Source organism: Felis catus, chromosome E1 (assembly GCF_018350175.1).
Source record: "Felis catus isolate Fca126 chromosome E1, F.catus_Fca126_mat1.0, whole genome shotgun sequence".
Taxonomy (NCBI): Eukaryota; Metazoa; Chordata; class Mammalia; order Carnivora; family Felidae; genus Felis; species Felis catus.
This window is the reverse complement of record NC_058381.1, coordinates 17,270,714-17,290,059: the sequence shown is the minus strand read 5'-3', so window position 1 is coordinate 17,290,059 and position 19,346 is coordinate 17,270,714. Positions and strand designations below refer to the sequence as shown.

At 54.2% G+C, this 19,346-nt stretch overlaps 1 protein-coding gene across 5 annotated transcripts; it reads left to right on the top strand.

Annotated features, from left to right (window-relative positions):
• Positions 1-1,548: 1,548 nt before the first annotated feature.
• Positions 1,549-19,346, top strand: ANKRD13B (ankyrin repeat domain 13B). 5 transcript variants are annotated; one of them, XM_006940036.5, is made up of 15 exons: positions 1,549-1,735; positions 12,365-12,500; positions 12,635-12,759; positions 12,846-12,891; positions 13,509-13,652; positions 13,744-13,933; positions 14,010-14,076; positions 15,112-15,193; positions 15,975-16,039; positions 16,266-16,396; positions 16,525-16,682; positions 16,823-16,975; positions 17,099-17,262; positions 17,340-17,416; positions 17,888-19,346. In XM_006940036.5, exons 1-15 carry the CDS (start codon positions 1,622-1,624, stop codon positions 18,162-18,164), a joined length of 1,929 nt encoding a protein of 642 aa, XP_006940098.2. In that variant the 5' UTR covers positions 1,549-1,621; the 3' UTR covers positions 18,165-19,346. The 5 variants fall into 5 exon arrangements, 3 of the variants coding, with proteins under 3 accessions (XP_006940098.2, XP_011287302.1, XP_019672982.1); XM_011289000.4 differs by having other exon boundaries at positions 1,550-1,735; positions 17,927-19,346; XR_002148970.3 differs by having other exon boundaries at positions 1,550-1,735; positions 16,580-16,682; positions 17,927-18,061.

Genomic DNA, 19,346 nt, shown 5'->3' with positions numbered 1-19,346 from the left:
AGCTTTTGCTAGCACCTCCCACACAAACACTTTTTGGATTGTTCTATCATGAGCTGGTATGGAATCCCTAATTCCTGTCCTGTTCTAGGGTGGACTCAAGAAGGCGCTGTGCCTGGTCCCGCCACCTGTCTCAGTCCGCCTGATTGGGGGCGGGACGCGCCGTTTCCAGGGTAGTTACTATCCTTAGCTCACCCCAGTAGGTAGTATTTCGAGTCTCATTTTAGAGGTGAGTGGTCTGAGGAAGCAGAAAATTTAAGCAATTTGCTTCTGGTCAGGCGGTTAGTAAGGGGGAATTCAGACTGCTCTAAAATCCCAATCCCCTCTCCCTTCAGGTCTGGGCCACGCCTCTAGATCCTTCCAGCCCTTGCAATAGGCAGCCCCAGAGGTCAATTCCATTTTTACCACAGCGTCTGCAGGGACCCTTCTGGAAGGACCTTTGTGCCCCGGGGGTTATTCGGGAAGGAGACAGTCACTGGAATCAGTCACTTCCTCTCTTGAGGGGACCGCATTGGGTGGAGGTGGGGAACTGCCACCTGCTGCTTTCTCTGCCCAGCCCCACTCTGGTCCTTGCAGAGGACAGCAAATGGGGGGGGGGGGGGAGGGGGGAAGGGACTGTACTCCCAGCCTTAGTGGTCATTCCCTTTCTAATGTCAAGTGTGGAAGATGGAATTTAATAAGAGCGCGGGGAAGACTCCTACATAATATTTCACATGACAGATCCCTGGTTGCCCCAACGACCACTGGTCCTAATGCCCCGAACCTTTCTCGGGATTCTCCCCCATCAGCCACTCTAGGAATCTGGATCCCATCTCACGTTCCACTGGGCCCCAAACTCAATCCTGAAAGCCACGCTTTCCTGTGCCCCCAATGGTGGAGCAAGGCCTGTAGCCCCCTCCCTCACCAGCAAAAGGCAAAACGCCGGTGGGTGGAGGTGCGCCCCAGCCCACCTGGCGTCAGGACACTGTCTCCGTTCCTGTCAGGCCTGACTCCCTCCCCATCCTCTCAGGGGATCAGGGGGACAGAGTGGGACACTCTCCGGCCGCCCGCCACCCCCAGTTCCACGAGACGGACTACATGCCCCATGATGCCGCGGGGCCGAGCTACAACAAGCTCTGCCCCGGGCACCCGGGTCCCCCTCCCCTCTTCCCCGCATCCCCGCATCTCTCGCCTGCCGCTCGGGCTGAGGGCCGGGCAATGCAGCTGCGGGGAGCCGGGGGCTGCGGGCGCGCGTCCCTGCGGCGGCGTCCCCGGGGTTCGCGCCCCGTGCGCCCCCGCGCCCGCTGCGGGAGCCTGCTCCCTTTGCCGAGAGGCGTCTTTGTGTGCGGGGGTGTGGGAGGTGAGGCGCGAGTCCGCGCCGCGCCGCCGAGCGCCCGCTCCCTCCCCGGGCGGGTGGGGGCCTCTCCGCGCCGCCCGCCGCCGCCTCGCGAGGACGCCCGCGGCCCGCGCCTCCCGCACAGCGCCGGGCGCGCCGCCCCCGCCCGCCGGCGCCGCTCGCACATGCCCGAGCCGCAGCCCTGCGAGCAGGCAGCGCCGGCCCCCCGCCCCGCGGCCCCGGGCCCCGGCTCCGGCGCCGTCCCCCCTCCCCGGCCGGGCGCCGCGGCCCTGGCATGAGGAGCGGGCGATGATCCCAGCCAACGCCTCCGTCAGGAAGGGGCCCGAGGGCAAGTATCCGCTGCACTACCTCGTGTGGCACAACCGCCACCGCGAGCTGGAGAAAGAGGTCCGCGCCGGCCAGGTAAGAGCGCCGTCGGGGCGCCGCGGGGACCCCACGGCCGGGCACGCCCGCTGGGTGTGGGGAGGGGGCGCGGCGCGGGCTGTCCCGCCTCCCCGGCGAGTTTGCAGCGCTTCTTTGTTCGCAGCGGCGGCTTTTGTGCTTGTTGACCGGGAGAGGGTGATGGGAGCGGTCCCCGGCCGCTCCCCTCCGGCTCGGACGGACGGCCCACACGTGTTCTGGACCCTCCCTGGTTGGGGTAGGGGACGCTGTGCCCCTCCTCGGCCGGGGCGGAGGGCTGCGGGGAGGGGCTGCCGGGTCGGTCTGTGCTCCATGTGGTGAGAGTCCGCGGAGCAGCAGAGCAGCGACACCTCCCGCGTGAGTGTGCGGAGGTGGGCAAGGCCTGCGTCGGGAGGGGGTCACAGGTCAAGGATCAGAGAATGGGCTGTGGCACTCCAAGGCATCCCAGCCCCACCCAGTGCCCTCTACCCTCCCGCTGAGCTCTTCATCTATGTGCTCAGATTGAGCAGAGCCCCCGGGTCCCACAGACCTCAGCACCCGCTCTGGAATGGAGAGTGGGGAGAGACTCCTTGTGGGGAAGCCCTGAAGGGCCTTGTCCAGGTGCTGAAAGGAACTCTCCTGCCCTCTGGGGTTGGGGCCTGGCTTCTTGGGCGCTGAGGAAGCTAGGGGCCGCTGGCCTCAGGATTTGGGGTTCTGTACACAAAGTGGGCCCCCTGGTTGCTGCCAGTCTGTGAGAATGAGTGGGTGAGCCAGCTTTGGCTGGGCAGTAGCCTCCAAGAAGACCAGGTAAGGGATGGGGTCTCCTGGTCATTCTTCAGGACCAAGGCAGGCACAGGTCACAGGTAGCTCCGACTCTGCCCTTAGTCCCCAGGCCACAGATGGGCCCTTGGGGTGTGGACAACTCACCCTCCAGGGTGGGGAAGCATGAGCTAGTGCTGGGCCCAGCCTGCTCTGGTTTGCCTCGGGTTGAGGCCTGCAGACTTGGCCCGGATCTGAGACCCCAGGGCCATGGGAGTGGTTTGCTCAGGAGTGGTCCCCTTTGGGAATATGCCTTTGGAGGGCCACTTCCTGAGTCACAGGAAGTTCATTTTGAGGAGCTGCCTGCTTCCCAAAGGACGAGTGAGGTGGGGGAGCAAGGTGAGGGTTGGGGAGTCTCTGAAGTCCACTACTGAGCCCTCAGAGTAAGCAAGGCATCTGCCTCTGCAGAGCAGTCCTAGGAAATGTTGGGGTGACCTGAGCCTCCAAGCTTCTGGGCTGGTTGGGGTGTCCACTTACTTTGCATCTCTGCTTAAACAAGGGCACTCCAAGTTGCTCCTCAGACCATGCCTCTGTTTTATCCATCATAAAGGACGTGGTTTGCAACCAGAGAGCCCTGGTAAAGGAAGCGAGGCCTGAGTGGTAGGTCCTGGGGGACAAAGATGAACAAACCAGGCACATCCCCCGCTCTCAAGGAGACCCCGTTCTGGTGCTGTGAGTGTGAACCAGGAAATAGAGTATGCTCTGCTGGGTGCTAAGATAGTTCAGTCTCTTCTGACTCTTCTGTTTTCCTCCCCTGAGGGCAAAAGAAGACAAGCTTCTGACGGAGGTTAAGGCTGGAGGGATTTAAATCTGATCTGAGAGGAACTTCCTGATGGGGTGATAGATGATTGGTCCAAGGATTGTTAGGCAGAAGGCTAGTGGCTGAATCTCCAGAATGTCTCAGTTGTACTCCCTTGCCTGAGGGGTGGGTGGTTCTTTTCTTGCTGAGATTGGAGAGAGGCAAAATGCCCAGGAAGAAAAGACTCTCACCTAGGTCTCTCTGATTGATAGTACTCCAGTCAGCAGCCATCTTGCTGAAGTGAGGTTGAGGTGGGGAGCATTGGAACCCGCTGCAGGTAGGGGTACTTTGGGGCTGATGAGTGTGTTCCTCTTTCCCCTCAGGCTGCCACAGAAACTAGGCACCAGGTTCACCAGTATCTCCAGCCTCCCATCCCTCCCACTTCCCTGGTGTGTTTGTGTTTCCTTGAAATGGACACTGCCTACCCTGATCCAGGGTAGCAGGAATATAGGGCAATGGTTGAAGTTAACCCTTGTTCAACCACAAAGGAGTCAGGCCAGTCCTCTGCCTTGCTCCAGGGTTGCCAAGAAGGGGAATGCCAATCCTGCATGGAAGAGGCCCCTGGCTGTATCTCCACATTAGGGCTGGTGCAGAGTGGTCCTTGCATCCAAATAGGCACTGCTCAGTCCTCCAGGCATCAGGGTCCCAGGGGGAGCTGAGGGTGCCCAACCCAGCCCTTTACTGCTGGGGATAATACTGGGGGCAGCGTTCTAACATCATAACGAAACCCCATAGACCCTAAGCATTCCATCCAGCGGGGGTTCCCTGACCTCTGGTTCTCAACTGTCACAGAAAACACCCAGGCTTTGCTCAAGCACATACCAGCTGGGTTTCCCTGGTCTTCACCTGGCATAGCTGCCTGTTCTTCGCTCCAAGAAAGCCCCGCAGAGGCCCTCCCATGGGCAGCCTTGGCAATGCTGGCAGGCTGGGGAGGGAGATGGAATGGCAGGTTTCAGAGCAGGTTCATTGGCTTTGCTTAGGGCCCCCACCCCCATAGCTCTGTTGGGGGCTGGAATCAGGGAGTGGTGGGGAGACTGGAGGTGCTCATCAGGTGTTTTGGTGACGGGAAGGATCTATGACCACCCCTAGTTGGCACCCAGCAGTATGATGGTTGCTGGGTGCCCTTCTTCCTGCTGTGCGCACACCCTGCCAGGTTGGGAGGGGGCAGGGGGCTGTAGGCCAGTGGATGTGCTAGTTTCCCCTTGGCTAACAACGCCCTGAGGTTGGCACAGCCAGCTGAGCGCAGCCCGGGTTCCTGAGTCAGAAGTCCCTGATGTTCCCTGCGGGGCAGGAGGTGGAGGTTCGGCTGTGTGGCTCCCTGTGGGAGGGCCAAGGGGGGCAGGGTTCTTTCCTGGCAACAGAGACTCTGGAGGGGGCCAGACTGTTCCCAAGGAAACATTTCTTTCTTCCTGGGGCTGCCTCCATCATGGTCTTCCTTCCTGCTTTCCTCAGTTCATCCTTCTAACCTAGAGGCAGGCAAGATGGGACTGTGGGGACCCTAGATGCTCAGACAGAGGTTACCCCACCCAAGGTACCTGGTGTGTCCCAGAACACCTGTGATCCCCTGTCCCCTAACATAGGCAGCCCTAGGTGTGGGCCATCACTACATCTGGTGAGTGGGGAAGCTCAGGAGAGGGACCCACAAACCCCAGAAACCCCAAATCAATGTGTCTGGGAAGCAGATGGGGAGGGGCTGCGTGGGGTAGGGTGGGAGGAGAGTGAGCAGGTGCCACCCTCTCCTATCCAACTCAGCTTGAGGAAGCATCGGCCTCCCTGCCCCTTGAGTGAGCTCAGGCCTACCTGGTGGAGGCTGGGGGGCTCGGAAGTAGTGACCACACCAGACACCGGTTGTCCTCTTTCTGGCTGGGGGAGGCGAGGGAGCAGGGAAAGGAGATCAAGGCTGAGCATGCGTGGCTCTATGCGCTGGGCCCTTCACCTTTCTCTTCCGGCTCTATACGTTTGGTGTGCCCTTGTAAGGTTTCCTCTAACAAAAGGATTCTGCTAATGCTAAATAAGTTTGAAAAATAACCTGCTAGTGCCTGTGGGTTCAAGGGGTATGCATGTGCCAATAAGCTGGCAGCAAACTTAGGTGTGACCCCTACAGATCCAGAAGGCAACTGAGCTTGCAGATTCTGGTACACTTATGGGAGCACATGGACCCTCAGTGTGGGGGCAAAAGGAGTGGATTCTTGTGGATTCCTATGGTACCTGTTCACGTGTGCGTGTGTGTAGGTGTGTGCCTGAGTGGAAGCAGGGAGTCTGTCTGCCCAGGGAGCCTCAGCCCCTGAGCTCAAAAGACCCCTGCTTTTGACTCCAGCTGAGGCCTGCTGGGGTGCAGAGTTTCATTCTCTTGGTGGTGAGGTCTGGGTGTTAGGTTTCACAGGAAACCTTTTCATTCTAGCAATTAAATAGCTGCAGGCCTTTGCTGAGGAAATTAATGAATTCTTCCACCTGGGCCTGGGGCAAGGTGCCACTTTCACTGCAGGCCATGCTTTGAGCAGGTGTGGGGAGCTTCTTTGAGGGGTTGGCTGGGTGTATGTGGGGGGGAGAGGGGGGGCTGTGTTAGCCCTGGAAAACAACAGTATGTTTGTTGGGGACCCTGGGGAGAGCTCCCCAGGAGTGGAGGTGGGGAGGGGCAGCCAGGCCCAGCTAGCAGCACCAGCCTCTCTCTGGGTCCTGGAGGTGAGGCACCTGAGGGGGAGGGTGGCAGGCAGCATCTGGAGCTCTGGGGCTGGGCGGGGTGCCCTGTCAGCTCCCTGGGGCCTTGTTAGCAGCGCAGCAGTAGTAGCATCTGGGACAGGGCTGGTGGGACGCATAGACACATAGACTTTCAGCTGCTGCCCCATGGGAAGGCTCCTCCTGACTTTCCCGGGCTCAGGGTCTGTGGATCCTGCACTCCCACCCCCAGACTCAGGGCCCCACTTAGGCTGGACGCAGAGAGGCTCAGCCCATCCCATAATAGATGAAGAGTAAAGAACGCAGTCCTTGTTGTAGGGGAGCCAATGTAGAGGAGCGTAAGATGGGGTGGGGAGAGGGGCGCTTGGATCTCTAAGCCACAGCTCAGAACGCCACGTGGGTTGGTACATTTTTTTTTTTGAGGCTCCTAATATATTTAAAAATGAAGAAATGGGGGCGCCTGGCTGACTCAGTCATTAGAGCACGTGACTCTTCATCTCAGGATCGTGAGTTCAAGCCCCATGTTGGGCATGAGGCCTACCTAAAAAATTAAAAATAAAGAATGAATAAATGCCAACACAGGGTTATTAAAATCGTATAAATTACTTACATTATTCAAAATGTCTTGTTTCTGACAAAGGAGCTAATTCTCATGTTTTAAAAAATATTTAGCTGTTGCTAGAAGAATTATAATGAAAAGCTGTAGTCCTCACTTGCCGCCCTCATTCCCTGGAGGCGACCAGTTTGGACTTCAGGCTGTTCTGTTATTTACCTCCAAGATTACAAACAATATACATCTACAACTACCTCTTGGCTTATCAGTTTTACATTGTATTGCTTTCCCCTCCCCAGGTCCCTTAAATATAGTCATTTATGCATCTGTTGAACAAATATTTATTAAGCACCAGTTATGTGCCAGGCACTGTCTAGAGACTGGGGATGTAGCATTGAACAAAACACAAGGACCCTGCCTTTGTGGGGCTTACAGTCTAGATGAGGGAGACAACGAACAAATGAACAAGTAATTTAATGTTGGAAGAGAACTAAAGCAGGATCAGGGGCAACAGATAGACAAATAGCAAGTGTCATTTAAGATGGATGGTAAGGGCAGGCCTTTTTAAGGAGGTGACATTTGAGCAGCCACCTGAATGAAGTGAGGGAGAAAGTGCTGTGGCTATCTAGGGTATCCAGCAGAGTGGAATTTGGAGGAGAGGTGGGAGAGCACATGAGTTCAAGGAGACATCCAGGGCTGCTGGATTCTATTCTAAACAGGATGGGAGGCCTTGGGAAAGTTTTGAGCTAAAGGATGTCAGGACCTGAGGGACATTTCACAGGATGATGGAGGCTACGATGGGTCATGTGGAGACTAGACCTAAGAAGCCAAGAGAGGAGTGAAGAAACCAGTGAGGGGCCCACAAGGCCACCAGGTGAGATAGGATGGCTGCCACCAGAATGGTAGCCTGAAGGTGATGAAAACAGAGAACAGTCCGGATCTGTTTTGAAGGTAGAGCCTTCAAAAGGCTCATAAGAGCCTTCATAAGGTCAGCCTTGCTGATGGATTTGATATAGAAGGTGAGAGAAAAGGAAGAGATAAAGACAGTTACAAAGTGGTCTTTTTGTTTTGTTTTGTTTTGTTTCTTTTTACCAGGGCGCCTGGCTGGCTTAGAGCATGACTCTTGATCTTCGGGTCATGAGTTTGAGCCCCACATTGGGGGTAGAGATTACCTAAAATAAATAAATAATTTAAAATAAAGTTTTATTATATTTTATTTTTTTACCAAAAGGGGGAGAGAATTGAGGTAATGTTTCCTTTTAGGGGAGAATTGGGGCAGGTGTAGCTGTCCAGGAATGGCTGGGAAGAAGGCAAAGGGAAAGACAAGAAGTCATGGGAAGTCAAGGTGTCTCTTCTTGTTTCATGAATTCAGTTATCTTTTCATATATTTCTGAGGATATGAATTACTGTTCCCCCCTCCCCAAAAGTGTTCTTGTATTTCCTGCATTGACAGTGTATCCTCTAGGTTTTTAGCATCTATGTGCATGTTTTGGTCTCTTTCATATTGGCAGCTTTCCTCAAATGTCCAGGCACCCTTGGCTGTCGGGGCATATAGCTCATTGATGCATGGGTGGTATTACTGCCAAACGATGGGTGCAAGCTGGCCTGCTTATTGGAGGGTCCCCAGAGGTCCGTACCCAGAGGTTTTCGGTGCCTCTAGTTTCTCCAAGAAGAATTCTCCAGTCTGCTGCTGGGGTGGGATGGGGCAGTTGCGTGTACTGTCAGGCTGTTAGTGGTTCAGGACCTGAGGCAGGAAGGGACTGGGCTTTCACCGTTCACTAGTTTTCAGCCCCATGACCTTGTCTTCAGACCAGTGTCCCCAAGTCCAGTGGGTCTCAGGCTCAGTTTATACAGAGAATAAATTTCTGGCATCCTATGGAGGGGAAGGGGGACATCTCCCAGCTTTATAAGATTGGGGAGGGGGCCAAGGGTTCTGAATTTTAACCAGCCTCCCCCACCCCCCTGGATTTAGCTCTGAGCCTCACTCATACCTCTGCCATTCCCACTGCCTTCATGTTCTGGACATTTCAAGGGTGGTCTGGCTTGACACTCACTGGGGTTCCCCTATGAGTGTTTGGGTTCTAGTACCCTCTGCTCCACTGAGTCGGTTGTAATGCCCCAGCCACTTTCTATGTTCTAAAGATGTGTTGACATTTCTCATCTGCTAGCATCTCTTCTCTTTACTCTTGTGGGTTTTAAATATTTTATTGACATTCTTACACTTACTCACAAATTTTCCTTTTGAGGCACTCTTCATTCCTTTGTACAGATCTAAGTTTCCATCGGTTAACATTTTCCTTCCACCTAAATAACTTCCTTTAACGTTTCTTGCATGTCTTCTGGTGATAAATTCTCTTAGCTTTTTTGTTTGTCCACAAAAGTCTTCATTTCCCCTTCATTTTTGAAGGATATTTTTTCACAGGACAGAGAATTCTAGGTCGACATTTTTCCCCCCAGCACTTTAAACATTTCATTCGATTGTTTTCTAACTTGCATGGTTTCTGTTGAGAAGTATGCAGTATTTCCTGTATTTGTTCTTCTAGACATAGTGTGTCTCATTTCTCAAAATGATTTTATTATTGTTTTTTCAAGATTTATTTATTTTTGAGAGAAAGAGCGAGAGAGCATGTGCACGCAAGTAGGGGAGGGGTGGAGAGACAGGACAGAGGATCCAAGGTGGGCTCCACGCTGACAGCAGCGAGACCCATGTGGGGCTCGAACCCACAAATAGTGAGATCATAACCTGAACTGCAGTCTCACCGCTCAACCAACTGAGCCACCCAGGCGCCCCTCAAAATGATTTTAAGATTTTCTTTTTATCACTAAGCTTTCAGCAGTTGATTATGATGGGCCTGGGTGTAGTTTTCTTGGTGTTTGTCTTGGTTGGGATTCATTGAGTTTCTTGGTTCTGTGGGTTTATCATTGTGTTAGCTTGTGCAGAAAATTACCACAGATTGGGTAATTTTATTCTTTCATTCTTTTGGAGTTTGGAAGTCCAAAGTCAGGGAGTCAGCAGGGCTCCACTCCTTCCAAATGCTTAAGGGGAGAATCCTTCCCTGCCTCTTCCAGCTTCTGGTATCTCCAGGCATTTTTTGGCTTGTGGCTGCATAACTCCAGTCTCTGCCTCCTCTTTACATGGAACTTCTCCTCTCTCCATGGATCTCTCCTTTGTAGGTCTTATAAAGGCAGGTCATTGGATTTAGTTAGGGCCCACCTGCAAAATCCAGGCTGATCTCATCTTGAGATCCTTACCTTAATTTCACCCACAAATACCCATCACTCACAGGTTCTGGGGGTTAGAGTATAAACATATATTTTGGGGGGACACCACCATTCAACCCCCTATAGTAGCTTTTTTAAAACAACAAATTTGGAAAAATGTTGGTTGTTATCTCTTTAAATGTCTTATTTCTCCCACTTTCTTAGCCTAGCCTCTGGGACTCCAATTACGTATATGTTAAAATGCCTTATAGTGTCTCACATATTGTTGAGGCTCTGAATGTTTTTCAGTACTTTTTCCCTCTTCTGGGCTCCATTTCTGTTCTCTGTGCTATAGTTCTATTGTTATGTCTTCAAACTCACTGATTTTTTTTTTATTCTTTAGTGTCTAATCTTTAAAAAAATTTTCTTTAGATGTTTATTTTTGAGAGAGAGAGAGAGAGAGAGAGAGAGAGTGTGTGTGAGCGAGGGAGGGGCAGAGAGAGAGGGAGACACAGAATGCGAAGCAGGCTCCAGGATCTGAGCTGTCAGCACAGAGCTCGATGTGGGGCTCAAACTCATGAACCATGAGAGCATGACCTGAACCAGTCAGATATTTAACCGACTGAGCCACCCAGGTGCCCCTATAGTGTCTAACCTATTTTTTTTTTTAATGTTTTACTTATTTTTGAGAGACAGAGAGAGAGAGTGTGAGTAGGGGAGGGGCAGAGAGAGAGGGAGACACAGAATCTGAAGCAGGCTCCGGGCTCCGAGCTGTCAGCACAGAGCCCAACATGGGGCTCAAACCCACAAACGGCAAGATCGTGACCTGAGCCGATGTCTGATGCTCAACTGACTGAGCCACCCAGGTGCCCTGTCTAATCTATTCTTAATTCCATCCTATGAATTTTTCATTTCAGATATTGTACATATCTCTCATTTCTTTCCCCATGAACACTGTGTTCATGTTTTTCTTTCAACTCTTGAGCACATTAAACTATTCATCATCTTTATCATTTCTGACTATGTTTCTGTTAAATGATTTTTCTCCTGATTTTGGGTCATATTTTCCTATTTCTTTGCATGTCTGATAATTTTTTTCTAGTAATTTGTAACTGGATGTTAGATACTGCAAACATTGTAATGTTAAGCATCTGGATTTTATTGTCTTCCTTTAAAGAGTGTAAGGCTTCGTTCTGACAGACTGAGTTAAGTTACTTGTAAATCAGTTTGATCCTTTTGAGGTTATTTTTAATCGTTATTAGATTGGGTTTAGGTGAGCCTTTTCTCTAGGGATAGTTTAATCCTACTACAAAGGCATCACCATTCTTGGGTCTCTGTTGAATACCTTGTGCAAACAACAAAGACCTTCTATTCTAGCGGGTTGGAGTTTGAATGTCTCCCTGCCCTGAGACATGAGTGCTGGAAATTTACCAGCTTATTGCTCCTCTTCTGTCTAGTATTGCTGAGTTTCACTCTACATAGGTGAGGTTTGGTATTCTGCAAAGACTCAGAGGAACCCCATGCAGATTTTCTGGAGTCCCTTGTTTGCATATCTCACTCCTTCCTGGAACTTGGTCCTGCAACTTCTTGCTACCTCAGCCTCCCTGAACTCCTCTGTCTCCTCAACTCCTCAGCAAGACTACCATGCTCTGCTAGGGATTCCCTGCCTCCTGCATTGCTGTCTGGAATGATACTCCCAGGTAGAAATCTAGGCAATCATAGGGCCTACCTTATTTGTTTCTCTTATTTCAGGGATCATAGTCCTGGACTACTTGTTGCCTAATGTCTGAAAACAATTATTTCATGTATTTTGAAGTATTTTTATCTGTTATAATGGGAGGGTGGTTTCAGGTATCTCACTATAGTTGGAATAGAAGCCATTTACTGGCATTTTAATCAAGTTTGGGGAAGGAGAAGAGGAGTTACATGCATGTGGTCAGTTCACTGTATTTAGCTAGAGGTCTTAGACTCCTGAAATATATTTAAATATTTATGTTTTTATCACACAACAAAAATCTTATGCAATATAATTATGCTATCCACAAAACAATAATAGGATTTGTAAAAAAAAAAAAAAAAAAAAAGTGTTAATACATAGTGTCCCACATATAAAGGACATGGGTTTGAAGTTGTACCATATTCTTTCGTTCCTATCAATATATTACAGCAATTGTTTGTTAAACCTCACTCAGTGATAGTGTCAATGATCTAAATTGATAGCCCTTCCTGAAAGTGTGGTCTTGGACCTGTAGGATAAATCTAGTCTCAAGTGCTCTCCTTGGCCAACAGCCTGTCTCGACCACCCTTCAGCTCTGGGATTATTCTTCAAAGTTAGCCCACTGGGCCTTGGAAGAGTGAACCCAGTCAGGGGACCGAGGTGGACAGGAAAGGAGGAAGGTCCTTCCTTTCTCAGGGCTACTTCCTGCCCTGTCCTACAAGCCTCTTTTTACCCACCTGACCCCAGCTCATTGTGTCGGTCTTTTCCATTGCCTTGTAAGGTGAGCAAGGCAGGGCAGCCAGGTGGTTGCTGCTTCCCTAGAGGCTGTTGGGCTCAGATGGGCTGCCTCAGAAGTGACCAGGGATACGTCTTCACCTCCTTCTCCAGGTGGACATCGAGCAGCTGGATCCCCGTGGGCGGACCCCCCTGCACCTGGCCACCACACTGGGACACCTCGAGTGTGCCCGTGTGCTCCTGGCACACGGTGCAGATGTGGGCAGGGAGAATCGCAGCGGCTGGACAGGTGGGCACCCCTGCTCACCCCAGCCCCACAGCCAGCGTCTCCCAGCTTCATATCCTCATCCTTGGTTTGCTGACGGGGGCCGCAGGCAGGGTCCTGACCTGTGACTTTGCCTCCTCCCTCCCCCCCCCCCCCAGTGCTTCAGGAGGCTGTGAGTACCCGGGACCTGGAGCTGGTGCAGCTGGTGCTGAGGTACCGGGACTACCAGCGGGTGGTGAAGCGGTTGGCGGGCATCCCCGTGCTCCTGGAAAAGCTGCGCAAGGTGAGGGCCAGCCTCTCAGCCTCCCCACAATGCATTTGAACCCTGTCTCTAGCACAGGCTTAGCTACTCTCTTTTTCATCCTCCAGGCCCAGGACTTCTATGTGGAGATGAAATGGGAGTTCACTAGCTGGGGTAAGGGGGCCGATGGGGGCCTCTCTGGGCATTCTCCCACCTCAGGGCTTTTGTACCTGCTGCTCCCCTGCCTGGAGCTCTATTGCCACAGCTCTTCCTGTGGCTCCTTCTCATCTTTTAGTTCCCACCTCAGTGCCAACTCCTTGGCTAGGCTTTTCCACACTGCCTCAGACACTGTCTTGATTCCATTATTATTATTTCCTTCACTTTGTAATGATTTGCTCATTTGTTTGTTACTTGTCACTCCTTGCCAGAAGGTAAGCTCCAAGAGGGCATGTTCAGTGTTCTATCCTCATTGACTAGAACAGTGCCTGGTACACAGTAGGTATTCAATAAATATTTGTTGGGAGATTGAAAGGTTGAGTGAATGAATTAACAAATGGTGGCTGTTAGGGACTTGATAGCGGCTGAGACGTGCCCATCTTCAACTTCAGGTTGCTTACATCCGAGTGACGGGTCTCCATTCACCTGGGGGGAGTTGGGAAAGGGGCTGCTCTCCCACTAGCTCTGTTATCCTTGCCCAGCCACAACACTGACCCTGACCCCTATGCCCTGAGGTGGCCCAGGTTGGGTGGACCAGGCAAATTGAAGCCACTCTGACCTTCCCTTCCACCTAGTGCCCTTGGTGTCCAAGATCTGCCCGAGTGACACCTACAAAGTGTGGAAGAGTGGGCAAAACCTGCGGGTAGATACCACGCTCTTGGGCTTTGACCACATGACGTGGCAGCGAGGGAACCGCAGCTTCGTCTTCAGGGGCCAAGGTCAGGCAGGGCAGGAGGTGGGGCAAGGTGGGAAGGCTGGGGACAGCTCCACGCCACCCCTGACCCCCCTGTGCTATTCTGTGGCTGGCAGACACAAGCGCCGTGGTCATGGAGATTGACCACGACCGCCGGGTGGTGTACACAGAGACTCTGGCACTGGCTGGGCAGGACCGTGAGCTGCTGCTGGCTGCTGCCCAGCCCACTGAGGAGCAGGTGCTGAGCCGGCTTACCGCGCCCGTTGTCACCACGCAGCTTGACACCAAGAACATCTCCTTTGAGAGGTGAGTGGGCGCAGCCCTCGTAGCCTAGAGCCAGGCTGCTGGATGCCCCCTCACCTGGACCACTCTGCTTCCCCAGGAACAAGACTGGCATCCTGGGCTGGCGCAGTGAGAAGACAGAGATGGTGAATGGGTATGAAGCCAAGGTGAGGCCACCACTCCCTGGTACCAGAACCTGCCAAACTCTTGCCTGCAGTGCCCTGGGCAGGGGTTTCCTGACCACTCTTTTTCAGCCTTGGAGGTGCAGAGGCAATGCAGCAAGGAGGGAAGGGCACTAGACTAAGAGGCAACTGATGAGAATGGCCCGAGTTCAAGTGCTTACTATACTCATGTTTGAGACTGTGTTCTGATGTTTTGTATGTATGTGTGAATACATATGTACACACACACACATACTCATTTAATCCCAACAACCTTTTTGGGTAGGTGTATTATTATTCCCATTTTACAGGTGTTTGTTGAGCCTTTCCAACAGGAACCTTCTGTGGGGTGGGGTATTGGCCCATTCTGTGATGAGGAAGGAGGCTTGGAGCGGTTCCATGACCTGTCCAGGGTAACACAGCTACAGGTGACAAAGCCAAGGTTTAGACCTTGGCTGCCTAACTCCAAAGCCCGACCTTTACTCCTAAGAATACTGTGTTGGTCACGCTGGGACCCCTACATCACCCTTGTGGGGCCACATGGTGCCGCTGGTAAAAGGAAGGAACTAACAAATGCTGCCAGGCTCTGCATTGTGTCCTGGAAGCCTTCCCTGGCCCTGCAGACTGCGTTAAGGCCTCTGCTTTTTGTTCCCACAGCCCTCTGCAACCTTCACCAGAGTGAATCACACTATATTATAACTGCCCATTTCCTTATCTCTTCAAATAGTGTGTGAGCCTCAAAAGGGTGGGGATTGTCTCTAGTAGTGCTTGTTCACCACTGAGTGGTGCACGTTCATCACTGTCCCTGATGCCTGCCTCAGTGCCTGGCACATAAAGTCTCCTCACAGAATGTTTGTTCAATGAATAAGAGAATGGATGAATGACTTCAGATATTTACTGGCCCAAAGGCTGGGAGATGGAGCAAACAGCTCCCCCATCCCCCAGTGGACCCTTCCTTGCAGGAAGTGTTCATAAGGCCCTTGGGGGGCTGGGGATAGGGTACTGGAATTGTCTTTGAGCCCTTTCCTCATCTGTCGCCAGGTATACGGGGCATCCAATGTGGAGCTCATCACCCGGACACGGACAGAGCATCTTTCAGAACAGCACAAGGGCAAGGTCAAAGGTAATGAAGCAGTGGTGGAGTGGCAGGGGAGGGGTGGTGTAAGGAAGCAGCTCCCACTTGAGTACCTCCATCAGTATTCCCTGTGACATCCCAGCAAAAGCCAGGATAGTTTATTCACGTAAATAGGTTTCAGTTCAAGTGCCAAGTGCTAATAATTGGGAGTGACTGTCTGGAGTGCAGCTAGGAAGATTCTAAGGCAACATCTGGGCTCAGTGGGAAGGAATTCTACAACTGGTAACTGACGTCTGCCTTGGATTTGGGAGTGGAAATGTCATGTATGCTACTTATTGGCCATTCCAGTCTAGTGGAACATACCCTAAGCAGAAAGTCAGGGGGTGTGTCACTGATGCTTTGTGCCTCTTGATACTACACCTGACTCTCTGGGCACTGGTTAGGCTGCCTAAGGTAGGAAGACAATTCCTACCTCACAGGGGAACAAAATGAGGTAATTAAGATGGAAGTGCTTGAAGGAAAACACACACATACACATACATCCCCTAAAACTGCTCACCGAAAGCAGGTATTTTTCGTCCAGTGTCACCAACCTGGACACTTTTGGAAGTTTCTCCTAAGCCCCAGGCCTACTTTTATTCCCACTGTGCCTGTAGTGTTCCTTGCCCCTGGCCTTTGGAGTCCTCAGTCACCTTCAGATGAAGGTGCCTGAGAGTTTGGTGTGGGTGAGCAATCCTCCCTACCTGCCAGGAACCAGCCTCCTCCTTAGATCGGGGGTGCGTCACTTCTGAGGGTTGCAGTGTCCTCTGAGATGCTACATTTCTTGTAGGCTGTAAGACACCTCTGCAGTCCTTCCTGGGAATTGCTGAACAGCATGGGGGCCCCCAAAATGGGGTGAGTATGTGCCAGGGGTGCCCTTGTGTGGAAGGGTGTGGATGTGGCTCAGGAGACCTGGGAGGCGTCCTGCCTAGCATGGCCTGAGTGGAACTACTTTCCACAATGCCCGAGGCCGTGTCAGCTCCACAGTGGCAGGGGGGATAGCTCTGGGGCCCATGATACCAAATGGCTGGCCTGGCATCAGAGACTGACAGGCTCATGGGCACTTCCTCATGTGGTACAGACCCTGATCACTCAGACTCTGAGCCAAGCCAACCCCACTGCCATCACTGCAGAAGAATACTTCAACCCCAACTTTGAGCTTGGCAACCGGGACATGGGCCGCCCCATGGAACTGACCACCAAGACACAGAAGTGAGGCCCCCTGCCGGTGCTGGGGAGGGGTGGGTAGGCCAGGGCTGGACGGGGTCTCCAGAATGTACTGGGTGGGAGGCCATGGCTTCTACTATGTCCCTCACCCCTTGGGATCTGGGGGGGGGCAGGTTCAAGGCCAAGCTGTGGCTGTGTGAGGAGCATCCCCTGTCCCTGTGTGAGCAGGTGGCCCCCATCATTGACCTCATGGCTGTCAGCAATGCACTTTTCGCCAAGCTCCGGGATTTCATTACCCTGCGCCTGCCCCCTGGTTTTCCTGTCAAGATTGGTGAGACCCCACCCCCATTTCTCTTCAGCCGCTGTTGGCTGGGGGGGTGGGGGTGGGTAGGGCTTAGATGAGGTAAAGATTGGGGATGCCTAAGGTGTGAGAAGGTGGGTGGTGGCACCTGACAGTTTCTTCATCCTCAGAAATCCCAATCTTCCACATCCTCAACGCTCGCATTACCTTCGGGAACCTCAATGGCTGTGACGAGCCAGTGCCATCGGTGCGAGGCAGCCCCAGCAGTGAGACCCCTTCCCCAGGCAGCGACTCCTCCAGCGTCAGCAGCTCCAGTTCCACGAGTGAGACCCCACCCTCTGCACGCTGCCCTTACGTCCCTCCCCGCCCCGCCCTTGCCCACGCCCTTTCCAGGTGGGCAGAGGGTGGGGCCGCCCACGCTCTGACGCCCAGCCTGGCACCCTCAGCCTCCTGCCGCGGCTGCGAGATCTCCCCCGCGTTGTTCGAGGCCCCGCGCGGCTACAGCGTGCTGGGCGGCCAGAGGGAGGCGGCCACACGCGATGACGACGATGACCTGCTTCAGTTTGCCATCCAGCAGAGCCTGCTTGAGGCGGGTAGTGAGTATGATCAGGTGCGTCCCTGCCACCGCGCCACCCCTGCCCGGCTGCAGCGCCACCCTGGCTGACTGGCCCACGTCCCTCCCTCCAGGTCACTATCTGGGAGGCGCTAACCAACAGCAAGCCGGGCACTCACCCCATGTCCTACGACGCTCGCCGACAGGACAGGTCAGTTCCGCCAGTCCTGACTTGTCCTCCCTCCCCCGAAATAACACATGCACATGTACCATGGTGCCCTGTCCCAGAGGGTGAGGATACTGCTGGCTGGGCAGCTCTTCTTGGCCCCAGGAAACCATGGTACCCTCTGTTGGGCCCCTGCTCGTTTCCAGAAGGCTTCAATCCCCACCCTTTCCTCACTCTGAGCAGTACTCCAAAAGCAGCCAGGGAGCAGGGGGACAGGCCTCAAAGGCCTTCAGACCCTTACCAGGCAGGATGTCGGGGCTAGGGTTCTAGAAGATGCATGCCCACATGTGCTGGTCCACCGTCAACTGGGAGGATGGGCTTTGTAGGGGCTGAGATTTGTCACATCTGGGTGGGAGCCAGGGAGGTGATGCAGGATTCATCGCTTCCACCGGCGGGTGACGAGCCCTACTCTTTCTTCGGGCCTCCACGCTGTCTCCTGGCCCCGCTTACGGGCAGGTGCGCCCGGAACCCTCGACGTATCTTACCCGCCCCCAGGAGCGCCCCGCCTACGCCGCAGCGCCAGCCTGCGCCCCCCGCGGCCCTGGCGTCGGTGCCCAGCCCTCGGCCCAGCCCGCGCCCCGGCCCAGGTGGCCATGTGTTCCGGAGCTACGACGAGCAGCTGCGGCTGGCCATGGAGCTGTCGGCGCAGGAGCAGGAGGAGCGGCGGCGGCGCGCGCGCCTGGAGGAGGAGGAGCTGGAGCGCATCCTGCGGCTCTCACTGACGGAGCAGTAGCGCCCACTGCCGGGCCCTTCGGCCACGCCCCGCGTGACCCGCCTCGGAGCGAGACTCGCTCGCGCCCGCGCGCCCGCCGGGCTGCGGCCGGAGACTGACTGGAGCCGCAGCCTCGGGGGCATAGAGGCGCATCCGGCACCATGCGGGGAGGGGGTTCGGGGGACCGCGCGTTACCTGTCCCGGCCAGGGCCCTGTAGGCAGCTCGCACGGCCCGGTCCCCCTGCTTTGCTATATCCTGACGCCCACCACTCTATCCTGGGCTCAGACTTGTCCAAGGGGGCCAGGCCGTCCTAAGGGGGAGCCGGGTCCTTAAAGGAGCATTGTCCCCATCCCTTGCTCCTTCTGGTCGGTCCTCCTTTTCTGCTCACAGAACCCACTGTAGGACACTGTCCGTGAAGCCTTTGCATCTCCGCTCTTCACCCCTGGGGGGCAGCTGAGCTCCCCACGTGCTGTGTTGCTGCTTTGTCCCAGACACAAACCAGCACGTCAAGGGCCCAGCTCCTCCTTCACCCCGGCATTTCAGCGTCAAGTGCACTTAGCGGGGTGCCCGGCTTCCCCAGCCCCCCACACCCCTCCCGGGTCTCAGGGTGGTCCCAGTTTCTCCTTGGGCGGCCAGAGGTTGTAGTCCCTATCCCCAAGGCACGCTTTTTGTGATCAGGAAGGGTGCCCAAAGTGGCCCCCCGGCCTGGGCAAGGCCTGGTTCCTTCATGATGTCTTGGCAAATGGGGGGCATATTTGGGCTGGGGGCAAGCACTAGACCCTGTCCCCCGGCCCCGCTTATGGGCAGGTGCACCATGGAGCCCTCTCACCGGCTCAGGGCCCTGGCACCACCACCCACCCCTTCCCACCAGCTGCTGCTAGCCCTCTGTGGTCGTGTGTCCCACCTGCCCCCACCCAGGGGCTGACTCTAAAACCCTTCATCCAATGGTGCTAACCCCCGGCTCTCCCCTGCCCCACCCCACCCACCCAGAGAAGCACAGACCCCGCTAGGGGCAGGGGCCCACTGCACACCCTTGTCCACCTTCTCAGGCTGGCCTTCCTGGCTCAGCCAGTGAGGCTCAGCAGGGACACAAAAGGGATGGAAGAAAAGAACAAAGAGAAACTGTTCCTCTCACCTCCTTCCCTGATGCCAGGGGCACCAGACTGACTCTGAGGCACAAATAAAAGAGGCTTCAAACCCAA

Excerpts from the sequence above, each read along its gene's own strand:
- ANKRD13B (XM_006940036.5), top strand. The coding sequence starts at position 1,622 with ATGATCCCAGCCAACGCCTCCGTCAGGAAGGGGCCCGAGGGCAAGTAT. Across the intron at positions 12,760-12,845 it reads TCCTGGAAAAGCTGCGCAAG|GCCCAGGACTTCTATGTGGA; the intron begins GTGAGGGCCAGC and ends TTCATCCTCCAG. Across the intron at positions 14,077-15,111 it reads TGAATGGGTATGAAGCCAAG|GTATACGGGGCATCCAATGT; the intron begins GTGAGGCCACCA and ends ATCTGTCGCCAG.